Source organism: Oncorhynchus mykiss, chromosome 22 (genome assembly GCF_057628025.1).
Source record: "Oncorhynchus mykiss isolate SJ-2025 chromosome 22, ASM5762802v1, whole genome shotgun sequence".
Classification (NCBI taxonomy): domain Eukaryota; kingdom Metazoa; phylum Chordata; class Actinopteri; order Salmoniformes; family Salmonidae; genus Oncorhynchus; species Oncorhynchus mykiss.
Window position 1 is genome coordinate 36,977,447 of NC_143043.1, and position 27,077 is coordinate 37,004,523.

The 27,077-nt window shown below is 42.2% G+C and overlaps 2 protein-coding genes across 4 annotated transcripts in view; one reads left to right on the forward strand and one right to left on the reverse strand.

The window, feature by feature from the left end:
- cerkl (CERK like autophagy regulator) overlaps positions 1–8,496 on the forward strand; it is a 91,843-nt gene extending 83,347 nt beyond the window's left edge. Inside the window, exons 11-13 of the mRNA XM_021579536.3 lie at positions 2,669–2,765; positions 7,198–7,397; positions 7,899–8,496. Of these exons, the coding sequence (XP_021435211.2) occupies positions 2,669–2,765; positions 7,198–7,397; positions 7,899–7,980 (379 nt within the window). The 3' untranslated portion in view covers positions 7,981–8,496. The remainder of the gene's footprint in view (positions 1–2,668; positions 2,766–7,197; positions 7,398–7,898) is intronic.
- Positions 8,317–27,077, reverse strand: part of itga4 (integrin subunit alpha 4) — a 38,323-nt gene continuing 19,562 nt past the window's right edge. For all 3 annotated transcript variants that reach the window (XM_036959124.2, XM_090215938.1, XM_090215940.1), the window contains 13 exons: positions 21,554–21,706; positions 20,997–21,073; positions 18,254–18,407; positions 17,974–18,072; positions 16,785–16,861; positions 14,910–14,999; positions 14,714–14,801; positions 14,472–14,579; positions 13,835–13,960; positions 13,442–13,567; positions 13,220–13,318; positions 10,388–10,507; positions 8,317–10,275 (listed from right to left, as the gene is read on the reverse strand). In XM_036959124.2, the coding sequence (XP_036815019.1) occupies positions 10,183–10,275; positions 10,388–10,507; positions 13,220–13,318; positions 13,442–13,567; positions 13,835–13,960; positions 14,472–14,579; positions 14,714–14,801; positions 14,910–14,999; positions 16,785–16,861; positions 17,974–18,072; positions 18,254–18,407; positions 20,997–21,073; positions 21,554–21,706 (1,410 nt within the window). In that variant the 3' untranslated portion in view covers positions 8,317–10,182. The remainder of the gene's footprint in view (positions 10,276–10,387; positions 10,508–13,219; positions 13,319–13,441; positions 13,568–13,834; positions 13,961–14,471; positions 14,580–14,713; positions 14,802–14,909; positions 15,000–16,784; positions 16,862–17,973; positions 18,073–18,253; positions 18,408–20,996; positions 21,074–21,553; positions 21,707–27,077) is intronic.

The following is a 27,077-nucleotide window of genomic DNA, read 5'->3' on the forward strand; positions in this document are numbered from 1 at the left end:
AGGGGCCGTACCAACCAGTTCCAGGTAATCCTCTGGGATTGAGATCAGACTACCGAGGTCAAAGGCTTCTAACTGGACTAATCAGCACATAATGATTTTGATTAAAGGGAGTGGCAGAGTTTATTAAAGGGAGTGGCAGAGCTTATTAAAGGGAGTGGCAGAGCTTATTAAAGGGAGTGGCAGAGCTTATTAAAGGGAGTGGCAGAGCTTATTAAAGGGAGTGGCAGAGCTTATTAAAGGGAGTGGCAGAGTTTATTAAAGGGAGTGGCAGAGCTTATTAAAGGGAGTGGCAGAGTTTATTAAAGGGAGTGGCAAAGTTTATTAAAGGGAGTGGCAGAGCTTATTAAAGAGAGTGGCAGAGCTTATTAAAGGGAGTGGCAGAGTTTATTCAAGGGAGTGGCAGAGTTTATTAAAGGGAGTGGCAGAGTTTATTAAAGGGAGTGGCAGAGCTTATTAAAGGGAGTGGCAGAGCTTATTAAAGGGAGTGGCAGAGTTTATTAAAGGGAGTGGCAGAGTGTATTAAAGGGAGTGGCAGATATTATTAAAGGGAGTGGCAGAGCTTATTAAAGGGAGTGGCAGAGCTTATTAAAGGGAGTGGCAGAGCTTATTAAAGGGAGTGGCAGAGTTTATTAAAGGGAGTGGCAGAGTTTATTAAAGGGAGTGGCAGAGCTTATTAAAGGGAGTGGCAGAGCTTATTAAAGGGAGTGGCAGAGCTTATTAAAGGGAGTGGCAGAGTTTATTAAAGGGAGTGGCAGAGTTTATTAAAGGGAGTGGCAGAGCTTATTAAAGGGAGTGACAGAGCTTATTAAAGGGAGTGGCAGAGATTATTAAAGGGAGTGGCAGAGCTTATTAAAGGGAGTGGCAGAGCTTATTAAAGAGAGTGGCAGAGCTTATTAAAGGGAGTGGCAGAGTTTATTCAAGGGAGTGGCAGAGTTTATTCAAGGGAGTGGCAGAGTTTATTAAAGGGAGTGGCAGAGCTTATTAAAGGGAGTGGCAGAGCTTATTAAAGGGAGTGGCAGAGTTTATTAAAGGGAGTGGCAGAGTGTATTAAAGGGAGTGGCAGAGATTATTAAAGGGAGTGGCAGAGCTTATTAAAGGGAGTGGCAGAGCTTATTAAAGGGAGTGGCAGAGCTTATTAAAGGGAGTGGCAGAGTTTATTAAAGGGAGTGGCAGAGTTTATTAAAGGGAGTGGCAGAGCTTATTAAAGGGAGTGGCAGAGTTTATTAAAGGGAGTGGCAGAGTTTATTAAAGGGAGTGGCAGAGCTTATTAAAGGGAGTGACAGAGCTTATTAAAGGGAGTGGCAGAGATTATTAAAGGGAGTGGCAGAAAGGGAGAATTTAAAGAACAGAGCATATGTGGGCACTGCAGGACCAGGACTTCTAGGTGGTTTATACAAATGGCATCCTATTCCCTACACTCTTAGACTGTCTGGTGACTTGAATAACCCTGGAGATCCTCAAGGAACCTCTGGATTTCCTCAAGGAACCATTGCTAGTCAGTGGTTTATATTTGCACCTTTGTTTAGTAGAGAGGTTCTTGGAGGAACCTTTTAATGTTTCAATGTAGCAACTGATTCCTGGAGGAACCATGGACTAGAAGCATGGCTTAGTAGGGGCGTGCCTTTCATATAGATATTTTTCGGCCACCTGTGGGGCTAAATGTAATTCCTGCTCATCTGTTCTGTTGTATTGTCAGGTTGAACACTGACAGTTTTGTAGCTTCAATGAGTCTTACGTAGGTGTATGAGTTCCTCAAGAGCCTTTGCAAGAGTTGGAATGGTTACCACTTTACTACTTACTATATGTAATCAGTAAAGTAAGTATTATTGATATTATAATATGTAATATGCATAAATATTCATGGAAAATTTGAGGTGTACAAACTGAACATGATGAACAGGAATGTCATTTACTCCAACAGGTGGACAAAAAGAACCAGCTCAATGCCACGCCTCCAATAAGCCACACCTCTAATCTTCTGATAGGCTGACACCTCTACAATATATTATTCAAAAGGTTTGAAATTGAACCTCTCCAATCACAAAAAGGTTCTGGTTTGAACCTTTACACAGGGGTTCCTCAAAGGCCCTCTTCTGAGGGGCTCCTCAAGGAACCTTTTTTAACTACAAAGGCACCCCCTGTGTGGCAATTTTTAGAACCCCAAAAGGTTCTTCCAGGCTCCTGTGTAGTGCACTACATAGGGAATAGAGTGTCATTTGAGAAAGCTTCAGTCTGAGACTGGCCTCAGTAATGATATAGCATGTGGTAGAGCAACAGGCCCCACACAGTGAAGTGGAACCACACTGCTTATTATAGCATCATCAACCTTAACTACACAAGACAGAAACAGTAGTGTTTGTAGATACTGACTATTAGTTGACCCGTATACAATAACACATACAGTAGTACGTGTAAGTAGAACTAATGTATACCACTCTCTGTTCTGTTCCTGACATTCTCGATCCTACTGCATGGTGACAGATGACAGGAAAAATATAGGATTTGTTGCTTTATCAACCTGTTTGGATTGAATTGGCCACAGACTGATGTATCTAAAACCTGCTATGCATGTGTGTTCAAACCTGTTTCCGATTGCATTGGTCACAGCAATGTAGAGTACATATGAAAGGATTTTAAAAATACATCTCTCTCTCTCTCTCTCTGTAAGACTGAACAATGGCAGCATGGCCCTGATCACAGCAGGAAACACTTCCAGGGCAGAGTTTATCAAACACCTGAAGAGATACAACAGTGTGAACAATCAGGTGAGGTCACCTGGTCACCCTTCCTTCCTTACACACCTAAATGCACCCACGTACTTACGCAGTTACACACGAGGCATATACAGTGAGGCAAAAAAGTATTTAGTCACCCACCAATTGTGCAAGTTCTCCCACTTAAAAATATGAGAGAGGCCTGTAATTTTCATCATAGGTACACTTCAACTATGAGAGACAAAATGAGAAAATAAAATCCAGAAAATCACATTGTAGGATTTTTAATGAATTTATTTGCAAATTATGGTGGAAAATAAGTATTTGGTCACCTACAAACAAGCAAGATTTCTGGCTCTCACAGACCTGTAACTTCTTGTTTAAGAGGCTCCTCTGTCCTTCACTCGTTACCTGTATTAATGGCACCTGTTGGAACTTGTTATCAGTATAAAAGACACCTGTCCACAACCTCAAACAGTCACACTCCAAACTCCACTATGGCCAAGACCAAAGCTGTCAAAGGACACCAGAAACAAAATTGTAGACCTGCACCAGGCTGGGAAGACTGAATCTGCAATAGGTAAGCAGCTTGGTTTGAAGAAATCAACTGTGGGAGCAATTATTAGGAAATGGAAGGCATACAAGACCACTGATAATCTTCCTCGATCTGGGGCTCCACGCAAGACCTCACCTCGTGGGGTCAAAATGATCACAAGAACGGTGAGCAAAAATCCCAGAACCACACGGGGGGACCTAGTGAATGACCTGCAGAGAGCTGGGACCAAAGTAACAAAGCCTACCATCAGTAACACACTACGCCGCCAGGGACTCAAATCCTGCAGTGCCAGACGTGTCCCCCTGCTTAAGCCAGTACATGTCCAGGCCCGTCTGAAGTTTGCTAGAGAGCATTTGGATGATCCAGAAGAAGATTGGGAGAATGTCATATGGTCAGATGAAACCAAAATATAACTTTTTGGTAAAAAAATCTACTTGTCGTGTTTGGAGGACAAAGAATGTTGAGTTGCATCCAAAGAACACCATACCTACTGTGAAGCATGGGGGTGGAAACATCATGCTTTGGGGCTGTTTTTCTGCAAAGGGACCAGGACGACTGATCCGTGTAAAGGAAAGAATGGGGCCATGTATCGTGAGATTTTGAGTGAAAACCTCCTTCCATCAGCAAGGGCATTGAAGATGAAACGTGGCTGGGTCTTTCAGCATGACAATGATCCCAAACACACCGCCCGGGCAACGAAGGAGTGGCTTCGTAAGAAGCATTTCAAGGTCCTGGAGTGGCCTAGCCAGTCTCCAGATCTCAACCCCATAGAAAATCTTTGGAGGGAGTTGAAAGTCTGAGTTGCCCAGCAACAGCCCCAAAACATCACTGCTCTAGAGGAGATCTGCATGGAGGAATGGGCCAAAATACCAGCAACAGTGTGTGAAAACTTTGTGAAGACTTACGTTTGACCTCTGTCATTGCCAACAAAGGGTATATAACAAAGTATTGAGATAAACTTTTGTTATTGACCAAATACTTATTTTCCACCATAATTTGCAAATAAATTCATAAAAAATCCTACAATGTGATTTTCTGGATTTTTTCCCCTCATTTTGTCTGTCATGGTTGAAGTGTACCTATGACAAAAATTACAGGCCTCTCTCATCTTTTTAAGTGGGAGAACTTGCACAATTGGTGGCTGACTAAATACTTTTTTGCCCCACTGTATGCAAACACACACACACACACACACACACACACACACACACACACACACACACACACACACACACACACACACACACACACACACACACAGAGGAAATCCTGCAGTCACTAATGGAGTTAGCTTCCATACAAGTTTAAGTGGAATTAGCATACTGTCAAATTAATTGCTGATTGTCAGATTTCCTTAAAAAACCTTTTCAGGCTTATATAGATTAGTCCGTTTCAGAGGCCTGCAGCCTGTCTGTCCCCTTTTTCCATCCAACACAATCTAATCTAAGCATGTTTGTTAACCTACATTCTAAATATATAGTTGGAGGTATAGGGTGCTGTACGACACACTGACAGTGTGACTGGCTGACTGTGACTGGCTGGCTGTGTGACTGGCTGGCTGTGTGTCTGGCTGACTGTGTGACTGGCTGACTGGTGTGACTGTGTGACTGGCTGACTGGTGTGACTGGCTGACTGTGTGACTGGCTGACTGGTGTGACTGGCTGACTTGTGTGACTGGCTGACTGTGTGACTGGCTGGCTGGTGTGACTGGCTGGCTGTGTGACTGGCTGGCTGTGTGACTGGCTGACTGTGTGACTGGCTGGCAGTGTGACTGGCTGACTGGTGTGACTGGCTGACTGTGTGACTGGCTGACTGTGTGACTGGCTGACTGGTGTGACTGGCTGACTGGTGTGACTGGCTGACTGGTGTGACTAACTGGCTGTGTGACTGGCTGACTGTGTGACTGGCTGACTGGTGTGACTGGCTGACTGTGTGACTGGCTGACTGGCTGACTGGTGTGACTGGCTGACTGTGTGACTGGCTGACTGTGTGACTGGCTGACTTGTGTGACTGGCTGACTGTGTGGCTGGCTGACTGGCTGACTGTGTGACTGGCTGACTGTGTGACTGGCTGACTGGCTGACTGGTGTGACTGGCTGACTGTGTGACTGGCTGACTGTGTGACTGGCTGACTTGTGTGACTGGCTGACTGTGTGACTGTGTGGCTGGCTGACTGGCTGACTGTGTGACTGGCTGACTTGTGTGACTGGCTGACTTGTGTGACTGGCTGACTGTGTGACTGGCTGACTTGTGTGACTGGCTGACTGTGTGACTGGCTGACTGTGTGACTGGCTTTCTGTGTGACTGGCTGACTGTGTGACTGGCTGACTGTGTGACTGGCTGGCTGGTGTGACTGGCTGACTTGTGTGATTGGCTGACTGTGTGACTGGCTGGCTGGTGTGACTGGCTGGCTGTGTGACTGGCTGGCTGTGTGACTGGCTGACTGTGTAACTGGATGACTGTGTGACTGGCTGACTGGCTGACTGGTGTGACTAACTGGCTATGTGACTGGCTGACTGGTGTGACTGGCTGACTTGTGTGACTGGCTGACTGTGTGACTGGCATTCTGTGTGACTGGCTGACTGTGTGACTGGCTGGCCGGTGTGACTTGCTGACTTGTGTGACTTGCTGACTTGTGTGACTGGCTGACTGGTGTGACTGGCTGACTGTGTGACTGGCTGACTGGTGTGACTGGCTGACTGTGTGACTGGCTGACTGTGTGACTGGCTGGCTGGTGTGACTGGCTGACTTGTGTGACTGGCTGACTGTGTGACTGGCTGACTGTGTGACTGGCTGGCTGGTGTGACTGGCTGGCTGGTGTGACTGGCTGACTTGTGTGACTGGCTGACTGTGTGACTGGCTGACTGTGTGACTGGCTGGCTGGTGTGACTGGCTGACTTGTGTGACTGGCTGACTGTGTGACTGGCTGACTGTGACTGGCTGGCTGGTGTGACTGGCTGACTTGTGTGACTGGCTGACTGTGTGACTGGCTGACTGTGTGACTGGCTGACTGGTGTGACTGGCTGGCTGTGTGACTGGCTGACTGTGTGACTGGCTGACTGTGTGACTGGCTGGCTGTGTGACTGACTGACTGTGTGACTGGTGTGACTGGCTGACTGTGTGACTGGCTGACTGTGTGACTGGCTGACTGTGTGACTGGGCAGGGAAGTCTACCTGTGAGTGATACAAACATATTGTTTTAATGTACTGTCATAATGTTCCGACAAATAGTTAGAGAGGACTTCATCATTTCCATGCTGTCTGTCTATCCGGGAGAAGTTCTGACTAATGTTTGTTATTGGGCCATTTCCCATGAATACAAGCAGGAAATGGAAATTATTCAATTATGACTCAGACAAACAAACAGCCATTAGTTTATTTATAGTCTGACTTCTATTTAAATGTTTTAGTTTGATTTGAACGATGTCTGGGATACATCTGAAAAACTACGCTTGAAAAATCTATTTCCAGATGGGAAGTCAGAACACATATACCAGTTGAGGTTGGAAATGTTCCACTATCATATCTAGACCCAGTGCTCCATGTCCTCCTCCATGTCCTCCCTGTTTCCTTCATGTATAAAAGATATGCGTTCATATGTACTATGCGTTCATATGTACTATGTTCATGGTGACGGTGGCTTAACTGAACTGAACTTTTGTCGAGGACAGGATGGAACCTCTGTGACCAGGTCATAGATGGCGTCATTACTGTGTATGGAATTGTCTTGTTGGGGATGCTGTGCATCATTGCCCCCTAGTGGTTGGAGTTGCTACTGACTGAGACGATGGTCTTGTTCTCTCAGTCCTTCTTTCCTCTATTCCTCGCCTCCCTCTCAAAGCTTATTGGAGGTCCTAGGGAGGGATGTTGGATCCTCTTTGTATACAGTTGGACAATAATATAATCTTCTTCTTCTCCTCCTCCCCAGTTTAGTTTCTCCTTCGTGGAGACGCAGACAGTGTGGGCTGTGAGGCTCCGCCCCCGCTCTCAGAGCAGCTGGTCTGATGACATCGCTGAGGACAATGGAGAGTATGACTCTAAGAACGCGCCCATCATCTCTTCCGAGGGGGCCTACCCCTGGAACGTAGATGGAGACCTACTGGAAGTGCCCTCAGAGCTGCTCATCAGGTACAGCTCCTGTTCTTGACCTGGCCCAAAGACCCCAAAGCCCCCCATGATCCTAGATCAGCAGCCCTACTCTGAGACGCTGTGTGAACACTGGCCGATGTAGTAGGTATAACTCTATCCTTTAGCTGGTCTAAAGCCCCATAGCAACTACACTGTCAGATAGACCTTCAACCTGGATACAAACCCTGTCTCAAATAACATGTTACCAAGGCAATGACCTACCGCTGCTCACTAAGTATAGCCCTGTACTGTAATCTCATGGTCATATTACTCTGGGTTTAATTTACACTCCTCAAAGACAGTTCTTAAAGGTCATGTTCAGTGTAATTTAACCATTAGTCTTTTTTGATCATATATTTAAATTTAAAACCGGTATGGAAGAATTGCTTCACTGAAGTAGTAGTACTGTTATGTGAGACATTTAAAACCTCTGTAACTGATTCATTTGTTTCACCACCAGGTTACATCCTTAACTCCTGACCCTGTTTGTTTCACCACCAGGTTACATCCTCAACTCCTGACCCTGTTTGGAGTGTACATCGAGGAGGCAGAGGAGGCACACATCAAGTGCAGCTGCATTTAACACTGTATGTAGAGCGGACTCGATACCCTTTAAAGCTGTCTAAAGGGTGGATGAGTCTATACACATACCAACCTCCACTGGCATTGCCACAGAATGTAACATACAGTCTTTCCTACTGTGCTTTACAAGAAACTGTCTTCAGTGTATAGACTGTCTACAGTTTAAACTATCTTACAAGAGAGGAGCTTTTACACACAACCTACAACTATGTATGTAGGGGTTGTCGATAGGCACAACCTCAGTTTGCACTATCACTGAATGTCACCTACAGGCTTTACTACTGTACATCTATGAATGTTAGATGTCAAATAACCAAATGGAGGACAGACAGGCACATTAAATAGAAAAGGTTGATTTATATTAAAGCAAAGACAACATAATAATACATTCCAGTGCACGATTACATAAATTATCAGACCAAAGTGAAATGTGTTGACAAACAAAATGTTATCTGTCCATTTTTACACGCCACACACGTATTTATTAAAAATAAAACATTATTTCAATTTATAGAAATGTGGAATGTGCCCCCTTTATTTTTGTCAAAACTGACAACTTGGTCATGAAAGGTTGACTCCCTGAAAATTCAAGCAGTAAAAACATGATACTCTTCCGCATGCAGCCTACCATCTCTCCAAAAGCTGAATGTTCCAATCCTTTACAGCTACAGTAAGAACACAGAACCCATTGAATCCAAAGGGATGAAAATGTTCCAAAAGGTTCCGTGTGTTCCATTTGAGGAACGTTTGAGTCATTTCTGAAGAACGAGCTCTTTCATTTTTCATTTCTGACTGTGTTGGAAACTTCTGCTGCCATGGTGTAGGAGTTGCTGGTGTATGAGTTGCTGTCGTACGCACACACCAAAATGCATACACGCAAACGCACACACACACACACACACACACACACACACACACACACACACACACACACACACACACACACACACACACACACACACACACACACACACACACACACACACACACACACACACACACACACACACACACACACACACACACACACACACAGGGTGCTGTCCCCTTGAGGAGTGGTATGTGTCATTCAGTGAGTGAGTCGGTGAACAGACGCCTTTTTTCACTGATGACACTTCCCTGACCTCCTCATCCTTCTGTTACCTTCAGTTCTATATTATAACAATTACACCTTCTGTCCCATTCACTCCATAAGCTGGTGAGCAAAAATACACATTGAAGAATAAACACCTGTGCAGGTACTGGTCTTACTGGTCTGCTACACTGGACACGTAACTTTTGCAGAGTGTGAGATGCTCCTATTCATTTCTATGAAACATGGGTTTAGGCTGTACGGCTCGACAGAGGCTTTCGCTGGGTCTCCCAGATCAACCAGAACAAATGTTCCTTCTTTCAATCTGATGGTTTATCACTAGTGACACTAGTTTCACAATAAATGTGTGACAGTTTGAGGCGGTTTCCCCTCCCTACCCATAGCATGAAGATACAAAAGGAAATGTTGTTTTAAAAGGATGCGAAAGAAAGGTCCTCTTGATATATCTATATACACAGTATATACACACCTAATGAGGATAGATTTGGCATATAGATGTGTATATATCATTGTATACAAATAGACTTCCTATCCATAGAGAAAAGCTTCAGCAGTGCATTCATACATTTTTTGTACAGCAGACACAATAAATATGTGCGACCAAATCCAAGTAGTCAGGTATGGGAGAATGTTTTGCAGCGTAAAATGAGCGGTTCTTAATTAATGGACAGGCACAGAAAGTGCCTCCCTGTTTCACACTCTGTTTTGGAGCGTTTTCTTCTGTTTCATGCCTATTGAACAAGACCATGGAATGTTCGGCTTCATATCCTGAGTTCTTGGTGGGGAATAAAAACAGGAATGATAGGCCTGTTCTTGTGAGGTCACATAGTCCATGTTCTAATGGACATTCCACGTACGCAGTCCAATGTTCTATACTCTCACTGCAACAAGCCCAGAGGTAAAGTGCAAACGTTTTTCCTCCTGCATGTTTTAGAGAAATTACAGCATTTTGTTGATTCCTAGATTTTGAGCCACAAATGTTTGAATTGTCCTGCAGTTCTTTCCCTTGGGTTTGGATGATCTCAATCAAAATGGGCCTTTTAGTAGAGAAGCTGTTCCCCAGCAGTTAGTTCATGTTGTTGTATAGAACCATTCTGTATTAGTACACTCTTAGGATATACTCTCAGTCTTCTCACTCTTTGGTACATAGTCCCAGCTATCCCTCCTGATCTCCTTCTTAAACTGCCTCTTGAAGAAACCAGCCTGGGAATGAAAGAACAAGGTTCAGTTCCAGATGAGAAGGAGAGGGAAAAGAATGCAGTGTGTTTGTATGCTGTTTTGTGTGTAGTGTAAAAGATGAAGGTGTCGTACTGACCTTCCAGAGGGCGAAGATGAGCAGGGCCAGGATCAGGAGTCCCACCAGTAGACTCCCTACAATGATGAACCCCTCCACTGCTGCCTGAGGCTTCTGGTTGAAGTGGGCCTCCAACACAACCTGAAACATCAGAATTAAATCAAACGTTATTACCGTGCACTAGTATTACATTGTGCATCTATGACCTGGAACATCAGACCAGGTTGGAAAGGTCCTGTCATTTCCACCGCTGTCCTAACATGGACACTACATTGTTTTATAATAGTAAGGCACTCGGAGGCTGCATAGGCAATTTCCTGACACTTCTTAACCCTACCAGGACATGTATTTGTATGTATTATGGATCCCCATTAACTTCTGCCAAGCTACTCTTCCTTATACCATTTAAAAAAACATTACAATGCATTCACAACAGATTTCAAAACACATTAAGTGTGTGCGCTCAGGCCTCTACTCTACTACCACACAAAATCTGTGTGTGTGTATAGTGTGTATGTTATCGCGTGTTTGTATACTTGTGCCTGTGTTGTGTTGCTTCACAGTCCCCGGTGTTCCATAAGATGTATTTTTATCTGTTTTTTAAATCAAATTTGACTGCTTGCACGAGTTGCTTGATGTGGTTTAGAGCTCTATATAGTACTGTGAGCCTCCCATAGTCTGTTCTGGACTTGGACTTATGCATGGATGTCAATACCTCTCACAAATACAAGTAGTGATGAAGTCAATCTCTCCTCCACTTTGAGCCAGGAGAGATTGACATGTATATTGTTAATGTTAGCTCTCTGTATTTATTTATTTGATTTATTTCACCTTTATTTAACCAGGTAGGCTAGTTGAGAACAAGTTCTCATTTACAATTGCGACCTGGCCAAGATAAAGCAAAGCAGTTCGACACATACAACAACACAGAGTTACACATGGAGTAAAACAAACATACAGTCAATAATACAGTATAAACAAGTCTATATACGATGTGAGCAAATGAGGTGAGATAAGGGAGGTAAAGGCAAAAAGGCCATGGTGGCAAAGTAAATACAATATATAGCAAGTAAAATACTGGAATGGTAGATTTGCAGTGGAAGAATGTGCAAAGTAGAAATAAAAATAATGGGGTGCAAAGGCGCAAAATAAATAAATACAGTAGGGAAAGAGGTAGTTCTTTGGGCGAAATTATAGATGGGCTATGTACAGGTGCAGTAATCTGTGAGCTGCTCTGACAGCTGGTGCTTAAAGCTAGTGAGTGAGATAAGCGTTTCCAATTTCAGAGATTTTTGTAGTTCGTTCCAGTCATTGGCAGCAGAGAACTGGAAGGAGAGGCGGCCAAAGGAAGAATTGGTTTTGGGGGTGACCAGAGAGATATACCTGCTGGAGTGCGTGCTACAGGTGGGTGCTGCTATGGTGACCAGCGAGCTGAGATAAGGGGGGACTTTACCTAGCAGGGTCTTGTAGATCACCTGTAGCCAGTGGGTTTGGCGACGAGTATGAAGTGAGGGCCAGCCAACGAGAGCATACAGGTCGCAGTGGTGGGTATTATATGGGGCTTTGGTGACAAAACGGATGGTACTGTGATAGACTGCATCCAATTGATTGAGTAGGGTATTGGAGGCTATTTTGTAAATGACATGTATTACATACAATGGCCAGTCGTACTGCCCTGTTCTGAGCCAATTCCAATTTTCCTAAGTCCCTCTTTGTGGCACCTTACCAGACGACTGAACAGTAGTCCTGTTTCGACAATACTAGGGCCTGTAGGACCTGCCTTCTTGATAGTGTTGTTAAGAAGGCAGAGCAGTGCTTTATTATGGACAGACTTCTCCCCATTTTAGCTACTGTTGTATCAATACGTTTTGACCATGACAGTTTACAATCCAGGGTTACTCCAAGCAGTTTAGTAGTCACCTCAACTTGCTCCCCATTTCCACATTATTCATTACAAGATTTAGTTGAGGTTTAGGGTTTAGTGAATGATTTTTCGCAAGTACAATGCTTTTAGTTATATAGGACTAACTTATTCCTTGTCACCCACTCTGAAACTTACTGCAGCTCTTTGTTAAGTGTTGCAGTCATTCCAGTCACTGTAGTAGCTGACGTGTATAGTGTTGAGTCATCCTCACACATAAACACACATGCTTTACTCAAAGCTGATTGGTCGGCTATTTGAGCCAGTAAAGGGGGCTTTACTATTCTTAGGTAGCGGAATGACTTTTGCTTCCCTCCAGGCTTGAGAGCACACACTTTCTAGTAGGCTTAAATTGTAGGCTTAAATTGAAGATATGGCAAAAAGGAGTGGCAATATCGTCCACTATTATCCTCAGTAATTTCCCATCCAAGTCATTGTTGATAGAAAACAATATTTTTTTCACTCACTTTACGGAAATCAAAATTACAATGCTTGTCTTTGATAATTTGGTCAGATATACTTGGATGTGTAGTGTCAGCGTTTGTTGCTGGCATGTCATGTTTTTACTATCATTCTTTATATTGTTTATCTTTGTTTCGTAGTAGTTTCTAATTTGATTCAGTTTAGTCGCATGATTTCTCAATATGCAGTACGTTTGCCAATCGGTTGTGCTGCCAAACCTATTTGCCAAACCTTTTGCCTCATCCCTCTCAAACATACAATTTTTCAATTCCTCATCAATCCAAGTGGATATAACAGTTTTTTACTAGAATAAGCAATTTTAGTAACTGGAATAAACAATTTCATAAATGTGTCAAGTGCATGGACACGGACTTGAGTGATCTCCATTGTGGAACAGTGACATGCTATCCCCCAAAAGATGACTGTATAAGGCCAATGTATCACTACTGTATAGGCCTATCATTTCTTACCTGAGCAATAGGGGTCTGCTGTAATAGGATGGTGTGAGGGTCCTCCCTTGGTGATGTGATGATGCCAGTACTCTCTATCAGCATCACTCCATGACGACCCTGAGGAGAGGGGGGGGGGGGGGGGGGATTTGATTAGAACACTTTAATATCCTTGATGAAGAAATTATAATTTGTGTTGTCATTTTAAGAGATTTGAAAGTGTAGCATTAGTGAAGTGTTTACCGGTGTGAGCTGTAGAACAGTGGGGTTGAGCTTCACTTCCATCTGAATGGTGGCTTCTTTCCCAATGTCCATGTCTCCTAGTCTACACACCAGAGTCAGGCACAGGTCGTCTCCGTGAGCACAGAACTATGGAGAGAAACAACACTATTGTGATTTCATTTTAAAACATCATCAGTGGAATATAGCACTGCTACATAATAAGGTTAGGGCCAATTCCATTTAAACTCAGGAAGTAAACAAAAATGTAAATGTTCCTCATTGAAAAGATGAGAGGAAAATTAGAATTCCAATTAATGTACTTCCTGAAATGACTGAATCAATATGGAATTGACCCCAACACTGCTACATACTATAACTATATACATTATAGGAGTAGGAGAGGGCGGCATCTACCATTTTGCGTTTGCTGGTTTTGGAGAAGAAGAAGACCAGTTCCTTGATTAAAGACGACCGTGGCACCTCACAATCATCTTCTACTGTGATGGAGCCGTTTTTAATGGAGCATTCTCCAAGAGAGGTCTAACAGAGTGAGGAAAGAAAATAAGTTAGATACTGGTGATCATAAACTGGGTGGTTCGAGCCCTGAATGCTGATTAGCTGAAAGCCGTGGTATATTTAAGCAATATGGCCCGAAGGGGTGTGGTATATGGCCAATATACCATGGCTAAGGGCTGTTCTGGACACAGCCCTTAGCCGTGGTATATTGACCATATATCACAAACCCCAGAGGTGCCTTATTGCTATTATAAACTGTTTACCAACGTAATTAGAGCAGTAAAAATAAATGTTTTGTCATACCCGTGGTTTACGGTCTGATATACCATGGCTGTCGGCCAATCCGCATTCAGGGCTCGAACCACCGAGTTTATAATAGACCGTATACCATTGGTATGACAGAAATGTTCTATTTAATGGTCTAATTACGTTGGTAACCAGTTTATAATAGCAATAAGGCACCTCAGGTTTGTGGTATATGGCCAATATACCACAGCTACGGGTGGAATTTTTCATCAATCAATCACACACTTACCTGAAAATCTGCAATGTGGAGTAATCTGTATGGATATGGTGATAGTATCTTGGGAATATCAATCTCAACTTCCGTGTTGAGAGATTTGCTTGGACCGATATTGACAACCTGCCAAGGCACACCAATACAATATGTCAGTATAAACCCAAGCAGTCAGTCATTCAAATACTCAAACTAGGCTGTAATGATCACATCAGTTTCTGTTAGAAAACAATGTTATATTGTATTCCTATGGTACATACCTTGTAAGTGTAGTTGAATGTCTCTGTGTAGCAATCAATTGGAGTAGGCTCCTGGTCACCAAATACAAAGGATGTTGGAGTCACAAACCTGCAAGGGAGATCAGTAATTAGCTTATGAAGTACAATAAGAAATGTTTATATATACTGTCATTGAAGAGCGAGGAACTGTCTTTGTTACTGTAAATAAATGTCTTACCCATGGACACTGACATCCACGCCATATCTCAACGGTAACATCAGAGTGGCTGAGTTGTCATGCAGAAGATCCTCATTTTCAGAATTGTCTCTGGAAAAGACCATGTCAGAAAAAAAACAAGAAATGATCTATTTAGATTCCATTTCATATTAATCAATTTGATATATTGAAAACAAAACATTTAAGCACAGCCAATGCCGTTATACTGTTAAAGGAATTCAACTCAAAGCCAAAGAAGTTCCAAACATCAGACGTTGCAGAACTTCACATTGCTACTGTTTCTCAGAGTGAGAGGCCAAAGCATATCTTCAAGCATTACATGACACTTGAAGATGGTTTTCAGAGGTGTCATGCCCATACGGGCACAAGGGCACGTGCCCCCTCAGATTTGTCCTGTTTTTAAAATGTTCAGATGTTAAAGTAACGACTAAGCTTCATAATTATTGCTAAAAGGATTTGTCAGTGGTATTTTGTGGAGGGGGCACACTGACTGGACCAGGCAAAGAGTACCCCCCCAGTAAGTGGTTCCTTCCAAGGTGCACTATCGAGCAAAGATATGTATGCAGACCGTATTGCCAGTGGAAGAGGAGAGAGAGAGAGTCACACACAGCGTTTGATTTGATTTTAGCTGCCGGTGATAGGCAGGACTCGCAGGAGGTGTTTGTAAATTAATTTGATCAAGCTATGTAGGATATTGATTCCTTCTTGATGAATAAATAAATACTAAATAGATAATAACACAAAAATGTCCCAACCTCATAACTAGCTACCAATCAAGTTAGAGTAGCTAGTCTATCTTAGCTGACATGCCTGCTGGCAAGGTTGCTAGACTTTAGAAAATAATACAATTGCTTTATTAATGATTGGGTACTATGTACCAATGTAGCAGTTGTACTAAACCCCTACGGCATAAAGGTTCTTAAATAATCAATGTGCCTCATTAATTAAAATTACAATTGAACAGGGAAAGAAGTATGCTTCGACAACGTATGCAGAAAAAATATACATATTTTTTACATCGAACTAGGCATAACGATCATGGCTCTAGATTGCAGGAAAAGCTGTTCCAGCTGTTAGAAAAATTTGACATTCTCTGAACAAAACTCTGAGCAAGGAATGTCTCCAGTTAAGTGTTACCAGATATGAACATGGAGTGTTTTAGAGTGTTCTGAAACTGTCAAACATTACAAAGCTTTTCTTTACCCAAACGACAAAACAGGGGCCGCCGGATGTACTTCTCAACTATACAACAATGTAACAACTACAGGAGGAAACCAAGAGAGGGAACCTGCAGCACCCTCTGATTTGAATAATTCAGGTACCTGGGACTGTGTTTCCTGTTCCCCCTAGCAACAGAACAAACACATACACTGCGTGTACAAAACATTAGCTGAAATTGGCTGAATGTGGTGGACCATTCTTGATACACACAGGAAACTGTTGAGCATGAAAAACCCAATGGCACCTACTACCATACCTCATTCCTCGACAGCTTTCACCTGGATTCATCTGGTCAGTCTATGTAATGGAAAGAACGGGTGTTCCTAATGTTTTGTCCACTCAGTGTCACATTGGGCTGTTTTACGATCCGTCGGTTTGGTTTGATAAGGCTGACAAGACGTCACCGATGGTGTAACAGGACGTCAGTTTAAAAAACGTGCCATTCGATTATTGAATGTATTTTGGAGAACGATTGCGTTCGTGGGTTAGGGGGATCTGTGCTAAGGTCAGAAGTAGTATAAGCAGATCCAGTTACCTGCAAAAGTCAAAATAAAGGTTATGACAAAGACCTAGGGTCAAAACATTGCACTCAATAACACTGCAGGCGCATTCAGTGTGTGGGCATCCATCTTTCCTTTATGGGTCTGTACTTACCCAAAAGTGTTGATGGATATGCTAATGTCACCAGCACTGCTACTCTGGTTTACATCCAACAGAAAGCTGATGTTCACCTGCAGAAAATACAGAAATTCTGATTAGATAGAAAGTAAGATATTACCCTCTTAAACAGCAGTTTATAAAACGCTGCCTTTAAAACAGAAGCAGCATTGGCAGCAAACAGAAGATATGGGTCTGGATACCCACTGGGCACACACTGGTTGAATCAACATTGTTTCCACGCCATTTCAGTAAATTTACGTTGAACCAACAAGGAATAGACATTGAACAGGGCAATCAGATTTTTTGTGTGAATGTAACTGTAATCAGTCAGTTACATTACCAGCAAAAAATATCGTAATCAGATTACAGAAAAACTAGTTGATTGCTTCTTGGATTACTTTTAAATTCAGAAAGGATGTTTGAAAAAAATACATTAAGACACCTTTCTGTTTTTCTCAATGACATTCAATTCAGATTTAAAAAAGGTGCAATAAAAATTGTTTTAGCTCCTGATCGAGAGACCACTATGATGACACACTAAATGCATTTGATGGGTCCTTTTTGTCTTTTTCTAATGCATTTTAAGGGAAGGTAATCCAAAAGTAACTAAAAGTAATCAGATTACGTTACTGAGTTTGTGTCATCCAAAAGTTATGTTACTTGTTACAATTTTAGACAGGTAACTAGTAACTGTAATGGATTACATTAAGAAAGTAACCTACCCATCCATGACGTTGAATTTATGTCTGTGCCCAGTGGGGTAATTAGTTAAAGTATCCAGACCCAGATTAATAGAGTAAAATTGGAGTAACATGGAAGTAAAGTTTGAGTAATTCTGGAGTAACCTTAGAGTAATATTAGAGTAACAGAGTAAGGTTGGAATAATGTTAGAGTAGCATTATAGTAAGGCTGGAGTCACATTAGAGTATGGCCGGAGTCACATTAGAGTAAGGCCGGAGTAACATTAAAGTAAGACTGGAGTGACAGAGTAAGGCTGAAGTAACAGAGTACAGTTGGAGTAACATTAGAGTAAGGTTGGAGTAACAGTAGAGTTAGGCTGGAGTGAAATAGTAAGGCTGAAGTCGCAGAGTAAGGCTGGAGTAAAATTAGAGTAAGGTTGGGATAAGGCTAGAGTAACATTAGAGTAAGGTTGGAGTAAGTTTGAGTGTTGTGCCTACAGTACCTTGGCTCCAGAGCTGAAGTACAGGTTCCCAACACTACAATCCATTCCTACTATTGTCTTGTTCTCCTCTGAAATGTCACAGCTCACATACTTCTCCTTCTGAAAATAATAACAGATAATGGAATTGTGTGTGTAATTTATTACAATCCAGGAGCGCATAGATTCACATGATTTTGTGTGTTTCTTAGAATTGCAGTGCCACATCGTCTAAATTACATTGGTGATTATGTGAGGAATGTAATAACTGCTACTCTGAGTAATCAATAAATCAAACACGTACTACTGCATCAAGCACTTTGATGTAGTGCAGGTTGGAGGGGAAGCGTAACTGGAGCCTGGGGAGGAAGGCATCATCTCCAGCGTTCACCAGGGTTGTGTTCAACATGATGGTCTTCCCATTGCCCAATGCAAAGTACTGTATGTTGTTGTGTTTCCTGCAAGATTAACAGTCTTAGGGGCTGGATTGAATAGGGCCCTATGTATAAAACTGGAAGGCTGTCGCCTCATACAGTACCAGTCAAATGTTTGGACACACCTAGTCATTCCAGGGTTTCTCTTTATTTTTTCTATTTTCTACATTGTAGAATAATAGTGAAGACATCAAAACGATGAAATAACACATGGAATTATGTAGTAACCAAAAAAGCATTAAACAAATCAAAATATATTTATATTTTAGATTCTTCAAAGTAGCCACCATATGCCTTGATGACAGCTTTGCACACTCTTGGCGTTCTCTCAACCAGCTTCAGGTAGCCCAGTGGTTAGAGTGTTGGGTCAGTAACTGAAAGGTTGCTGGATTGAATCCCCGAGCTGACAAGGTAAAAATCTGTCGTTCTGCCCCTGAACAAGGCAATTAACCCACTGTTCCCTGGTAGGCTGTCATTGTAAATAAGAATGTGTTCTTGACTAGCAATTTTTTTTTAAAGAACTTTGACAGTTTCTTCAAGTGCAGTCACAAAAACCATCAAGCACTATATTGAAACTGGCTCCCATGAGGACCGCCACAGGACAGGAAGACCCAGAGTTACCTCTGCTGCAGAGGATAAATTCATTAGACCAGCCTCAGAAATTGCAGCCCAAATAAATGCTTCACAGAGTTCAAGTAACAGACACATCTCAACACCAACTGTTCAGAGGAGACTGCGTGAATCAGGCCTTCATGGTTGAATTGCTGCAAAGAAACCACTACTAAAGGACACCAATTAGAAGAAGAGACTTGTTGGACCAAAAAACACGAGCAATGGACATTAGACTAGTGGAAATCTGTCCTTTGGTCTGATGAGTCCAAATTTGAGATTTTTGGTTCCAACTGCAATGTCTTTGTAAGACTCAGAGTAGATGAACAGATAATCCTTGCATGTGTGGTTTCCACCATGAAGCATGGAGGAGGAGGTGTGATGATGCTTTGCTGGTGACACTGTCTGTGATTTATTTAGAATTCAAGGCACACTTAACCAGCATGGTTACCACAGCAGCAAAGCACAGCGATACGCCATCCCATCTGGCTTGTGCTTAGTGGGACTATCATTTGTTTTTCAACAGGACAATGACCCAACACACCTCCAGGCTGTGTAAGAGCTATTTGACCAATAAGGAGAGTAATGGAGTGCTGCATCAGATGACCTGGCCTCCACAATCGCTTGACCGTCAACCCAATTGAGATGTTTTGGGATGAGTTGGACTGCAGAGTGAAGAAAAGCAGCCAACAAGTGCTCAGCATATGTGGGAACTCCTTCACGACTGTTGGAAAAGCATTCCATGTGAAGCTGATTGAGAGAATGCCAAGAGTGTGCAAAGCTGTCATCAAGGCAAAGGGTGGCTACTTTGAAGAATCTAAAATATATTTTGATTTGTTTAACACTTTTTTGGTTACTACATGATTCCATGTGTTATTTCATATTTTTGATGTCTTCACTATTATTCTACAATGTAGAAATGTCCAAACTTTTGACTTGTACTGTACCTGTGACTACAGCACATCTGTGCTATAACCCCAACGAATCCCATCCATCGGTGTGGTATTGCTTTACTTGAATTGACTTTAGTCATACAAAAAAATAACATCTTATTTCATATTTTGATTGACTTAAATCATACAACTTTCCATAAAGTGCCAGAATCATGGATTCAGGGGAGACCAGACTAAACAGTCACTGTCACGGAAACATCAGAATGTACCTGTTATGCAGTCCTGTGGATTCCCTGGTTTACAGCAAGGACTTAGTCACTATACACCTTAGGAGGGGAACTGACCTGGCACCGAGACAAGCATCTCAAATGACACCCTATTCCCTACGAAGTGCACTACATTTATAAAAGTAGTGCACTATGTAGGGATTAGGGTACCATTTGGGACGTAGTCCTAGACAAGCTGTATTGTTAGGGGAAGAGGCTATGCATACTCAGCTTTTCAACAAAGCACTGTGTCTCCAGTATGGGGAGGGAATAGGTGTTTTAAAATGACTAATGTCCATGTTGAAGAATTTGCTGCTTTGTGGGTAAGTGGGTCTGAAGGTGTGTGTGTGTGGGGGGGGGGGGGGGGGGGGGTGTATATGTGCGTGCGTATGTTTCCATGACACAAACAATGAGGGGCTCACAAGTCTGATGTTTCTCATCTAACTTAGCAAGGTAGACACACACACACACACACCTCTGCGTCATGAATAATCAGATACTCTATTAGCCTGACCGTAACAGAAATTAGCCTGGCAGTTAAGTGTTTAAGGGGAAATGTGACCATGAATAAACATGTACAACAATCCCCCCTTAATGACGTGAACTGGAGAGTATTGACATCATGGGCACCACAGTCAACACCTGATCTAATCCTATGAAGGTTGTTTTCCACACAAATATCATTTGTTTCGGGATGCTATAATTAATTTGTAAAGTAAACCTTCAATAGCTCAGTTTTGTCCACAGAGATAAGAAATAGAAAGTAAAAGGTCAAGACAAAAGATTGTATTACAAAGAAAACACCAACATATTCTAGTTGAACATTTATGCTAAATGCTACTTACTGTGGTAAGACCAGGTATGCAGAGACCTGCAGATTGGTTGAACAGTTGGCCAATGAACAGTACCGAGCAAACTCAGTCTGGAGAAGGAAGGTTACTGTTAGATGATGATGATGCCGTCACTGAAAATACAGTGATGTATCTTCTAATATACAGTAACTACCATACATGGATGTAAGTGGAGAACTCTACACTCTTAGAAAAAAGGCTTCCAAAGGGATTCTTCGGCTGTCCCCATAGGAGAACCCTTTTTGGTTCCAGGTAGAACCTTTTTGGGTTCCATATAACACACTCTGTAGAAAGGATTCTACAAGGAACCCAAAATGATTTAACCTGGAACCGTTTAGGTTCTACATAGTTAGTTTTTTTCTAAGAGTGTAGCATCGGTTCCCCGGACATAGATTAAGCCTAGTACCCGGACTAAAGAACAATTTCAATGCAGGGAAATTCCCATTGAGTATGATTTTTAATTCCAGGACTAAGCTAAATTTGTGTCAAAAAAATTGGTCCTATTCTCCTAACCATGCATCGATATGAGTGGATAGATGTAAGGGACTCACCTTATTGGCTACCAGGTTGCTGTGCCCCCCTCTCTGCTGCAGGATGGGTTTCAGGGCTGGGAATATTCTGAATCCCCAGGTATGGACAGGGTGCTGTCTGAGGGCGTACGTCGCCTCAAAATGGATGGGCGTGAAGATATCCCGGACATCTTTCTAAAAAGGAAAGACATACAGAGAATGGCATTTTTAATTTACTGTACATACAACCTTGGGTAGAGGGGAGCTTCTGGCCCGACTGTGCTAATTGACTGTTCTTGAGTAAGTTCTTGTGGGGTCCTGTCTGTGCTCTGGCACAATGTTACAGTGTCCTGTGCTCTGTCCCACTGAAAGAGCTGCAGATGTCCCACTGCAGATGTCCCAAGGAGCCTCTGCTCTCCTCTGCCACACCTGCCTTTAGCTCAAGGGACATTCTGAGATACAGTTTTTATTCAAGACAAAATATATATATTTTTAGCTGTTGCTGCTAAATTGTTGCAAAATATTCTAAGTTACAATGTTATGAAACAGAAAGAGAACTGCTAAACATTTATACGACTGAATTATTGAATACACTGTCAAATAAAGCATGGTATCTATAGAACAAGACACTAGAATGGCTCTTATGTCCCACTCTCTCTTCTTTTATCAGTGAGCAGACATAGTAGCTAAAAACCAGTGTTTCATTAGCCATGCATGCACAGCTTTCTCCACTCTGAGGTTTAGTTTAACCACAAACTGAGTAACTGTATGGTGGTGTTCTCTCTTAATGTAAAACCACCAGAGCCCATTCATTAACATACAGGATTTTGGCAACACAGCGCTGATCATACATACGGACTCATGTGTACTGTACAGTATGTGAGTGTCAAAATAAACCTAAAACACATCTAACCATTACATAAGAATGACTCTATATCAAACCTTTAAGATGCATACAGTATGAGGAGGATGTGTGAGAGTAAGACAGAAAAGCCCCGGAGACAGTATTTTTATTTAACAAGGCAAGTCAGTTAAGAACAAATTATTATTTACAATGACAACCTACCGGGGAACAGTGGGTTAACTGCCTTGTTCAGGGGCAGAATGACCCATTTTTACCTTGTCAGCTCGGGGATTCGATCCAGCAACCTTTCAGTCATAGCCACATTCTCCTACCAGTCCCCTGTACTATCCTACTACCACATCTGCTGTTTATAACATTCATTACTGACATGACCCATTCATTAAACTTTAAAAATACATCAAATGTATAGTCACACAAACACTCACGCACACACACACATTTTGATTTCCTCTGACAGATAATGACACTGGTTTATGGTCTCCAATAACTCCATCTCTAGCTATTCATAAGAAAAAGCCAGTATGGTTCAGCTCAAAGAGAGACTTGAGAGTCCTCCATTAATTAGTGAGTGGGTTTAAACATGAGCTAACTTAGATGGCCCTGATTAGAAGAGAGAATGGGGGGAGAGTCAGGAGGGGCCCCACCAAACACCTGGAACATTACACATACACGCATTCACACTGGGGCGGCATGTAGCCTGGCGGGTAGGAGCTGACTATGTAAAAATATGTTGTTCTCCCCTTGAGCAAGGCAGTTAACCCACTCTTCCCTGGTCGCCAATGACGTGGATGTCGATTAAGGCAGCCCCCCGCACCTCTCTGATTCAGAGGGGTTGGGTTAAATGCGGAAGACACATTTCAGTTGAACTAGGTATCCCCCTTTCCCTAATCCTACACACACACTAAATCCTCCCTACTAGACCCAGTCCCTATTTTATTACCATTCAGATCACCATGTTCCCTCCCATGTAAAGTGATATGTCATTTGGAACTTCCCAATGTCACCATGCATACATCTTATCTTAGGGACTTAGGGATCTTATCTTTGGAAATTAGCCGGCTGGCTAAAACCGGCACTTTTACTGCAGCGTTGATTTATGTGCACTGTACCTGTAAAAATAAAAATAAACTCAAACTTATTAGCTCTTCTTTATCAGGCCTAGACTGAATGAGTCGCTGCTTGGTGACATATACAGTGCCTTCAAAAAGATTCACACACCTTGACTTTTTCCACATTTTGTTGTGATACAAGGTGGGGTTACAATAGATTGAATTGTCATTTTTTGTCAACAACTTACACAAAATACTCAGTAATGTCAAAGTGGAATAAAAAAAGGAAAGAAAAAAAATAAAAAGAAAACAATAGTACAGCTATGGCCTATTTATTGCCTAACCTCCCTTATCTTACCTCATATACACTTTTCTATTGTGTTATTGACTGTATGTTTGTTTTACTCCATGTGTAACTCTGTGTTGTTGTTTGTGTCGCACTGCTTTGCTTTATCTTTGCCAGGTCGCAGTTGTAAATTAGAACTTGGTCTCAACTAGCCTACCTGGTTAAATAAAGGTGAAATATTTATTTGTCATTTTTAAATAGCCCTATTTGGTAAAAGACCACATTCATATTATGGCAATAATAGCTCAAATAAGCAAAGAGAAACAACAGTCCATCATTACTTTAAGACATGAAGGTCAGTTTAATAGGGAAAATTTCAAGAACTTGGAAAGTTTCTTCAAGTGCAGTTGCAAAAACCATCAAGCGCTATGGTGAAACTGGCTCTCATGAGGATCGCCACAGGAAAGGAAGACCCAGAGTTACCTCTGCTGCAGAGGATAGGTCCATTAGAGTAAATTGCACCTCAGAAATTGCAGCCCAAATAAACGCTTCACAGAGATCAAGTAACAGACACATCTCAACACCAACTGTTCAGAGGAGACTGCGTGAATCAGGCCTCCATGGTCGAATTGTTGCAAAGAAACAACTACTAAAGGACACCAATAAGAAGAAGAGACTTGCTTGGTCCAAGAAACACAAGCAATGGACATTAGACTATTGGAAATCTGTCCATTAGTCTGATGAGTCCAAATTTGAGATTTTTGGTACCAACCAGTGTCTTTGTGAGACGCAGAGTAGATGAACGGATGATCTCCACATGTCTGGTTCCCACCATGAAACATGGAGGAGGTGTGATGGTGTGGGGGTGCTTTGCTGGTAACACTGTCAGTAACACTGATTTATTTGGAATTCAAGGCATTCTGCAGCAATACGCCATCCCATCTGGTTTGCGCTTAGTTGGACTATCATTTGTTTTTCAACAGGACAATGACCCAAAACACATCCAGGCTGTGTAAGGGCTATTTGACCAAGGAGAGTGATGGAGTGCTGTATCAGATGACCTGGCCTCCACAATCACCTGACCTCAACCCAATTGAGATGGTTTAGGATGAGTTGGACTGCAGAGTGAAGGAAAAGCAACCAACAAGTGCTTAGCATGAGTGGGACTTTTGAAAAAGCATTCCTCATGAAGCTGGTTGAGAGAATGCCAAGAGTGTGCAAGGCTGTCATCAAGGCAAAGGGTAGCTACTTTGAAGAATCTCAAATATATATATTTAAAAAACACTTTTTTGGTTACTACAGTGGCTTGCGAAAGTATTCACCCCCCTTGGCATTTTTCCAATTTTGTTGCCTAGATTTTGGGGGGGTTTGGTATCATTTAATTTACACAACATACCTACCACTTTGAAGATGAAAAATATTTTTAATTGTGAAACAAACAAGAAATAAACCCCCAAAACAGAAAACTTGAGCGTGCATAACGATTCACTCCCCCAAAGTCAATACTTTGTAGAGCCACCTTTTGCAGCAATTACAGCTGCAAGTCTCTTGGGGTATGTCTCTATAAGCGTGGCACATCTAGCCACTGGGATTTTTGCCCATTCTTCAAGGCAAAACTGCTCCAGCTCCTTCAAGTTGGATGGGTTCCGCGGGTGTACAGTAATCTTTAAGTCATACCACAGATTCTCAACTGGTTTGAGGTCTGGGACTTGACTAGGCCATTCCAATACATTTACAGTTAAAGACGGAAGTTTACATACACCTTAGCCAACTACATTTCAAATCAGTTTTTCACCATTCCTGACATTTAATCAGAGTAAAAATGCCCTGTCTTAGGTCAGTTAGGATCACCACTATATTTTAAGAATGTGAAATGTCAGAATAATATTAGAGAGAATGATTTTTTCAGCTTTTATTTCTTTCATCACATTCCCAGTGGGTCAGAAGTTTACATGTACTCAATTCGTATTTGCCTTTACATTGTTTAATTTGGGTCAAATGTTTCCACAAGCTTCCCCATAATAAGTTGGGTGAATTTTGGCCCATTCCTCCTGACAGAGCTTGTGTAACTGAGGCAGGTTTGTAGGCCTCCTTGCTCGCACATGCTTTTTCAGTTCTGCCCACAAATCATTTATGGGATTGAGGTCAGGGCGTTGTGATGGCCACTCTAATACCTTGACTTTGTTGTCCTTAAGCCATTTTGCCACAAGTTTGGAAGTATGCTTGGGGTCATTGTCCATTTGGAAGAGCCATTTGTGACCAAGCTTTAACTTCCTGACTGATGTCTTGAAATTTTGCTTCAACATATCCACATAATTTTTCTGCCTCATGATGCCATCTTTTTTTGTGAAGTGTACCAGTTCCTCCTGCAGCAAAGCATCCCCACAACATGATTCCACCACCCCCATGCTTCACGGTTGGGATGGTGTTCTTCGGCTTGCAAGAATCCCCTTTTTCCTCCAAACATAACGATGGTCATTATGGCCAAACAGTTCTATTTTTGTTTCATCAGACCAGAGGACATTTCTCCAAAAAGTACGATCGTTGTCCCTACCTCCAAGTGCAGTTGCAAACCATAGTCTGGCTTTTTTATGGCGGTTTTGGAGCAGTGTCTTCTTCCTTGCTGAGCGGCCTTTCAGGTTATGTCAATATAAGACTTGGTTATGTCGATATAAGACTCCTCCAGCATCTTCACATGGTCCTTTGCTGTTGTTCTGGGATTGATTTGCACTTTTCGCACCAGAGACAGAACACGTCTCCTTCCTGAGTGGTATGACGGCTGCGTGGTCCCATGTTGTTTATACTTGCGTACTATTGTTTGTACAGATGAATGAGATACCTTGAGGCATTTGGAAATTACTCCCAAGGATGAATTGTTTTGTTCATGAATTGTTTTTCTGAGGTCTTGGCTGATTTCTTTAGATTTTCCCATAATGTCAAGCGAAGAGGCACCGAGTTTGAAGGTAGGTCTTGAAATACATCCATAGGTACACCTCCAATTGACTCAAATGATGTCAATTAGCCTATCAGAAGCTTCTAAAGCCATTAAATATTTTTCTTGAACTTTCCAAGCTGTTTAAAGGTACAGTCAACTTTGTGTATGTAAACTTCTGACCCACTGGAATTGGGATACAGTGAATTATAAGTGAAATAATCTCTGTAAAAAATTGTTGAAAAATTACTTGTGTCATGCACAAAGTAGATGTCCTAACCGACTTGCCAAAACTATAGTTTGTTAACAAGAAATCTGTGGAGTGGATGAAAAACGAGTTTTAATGACTACAACCTAAGTGTATGTAAATTTCCGACTTCAACTGTAAATATTTCCCCTTAAAGCACTGAGGTGCTGCTTTAGCAGTATGTTTA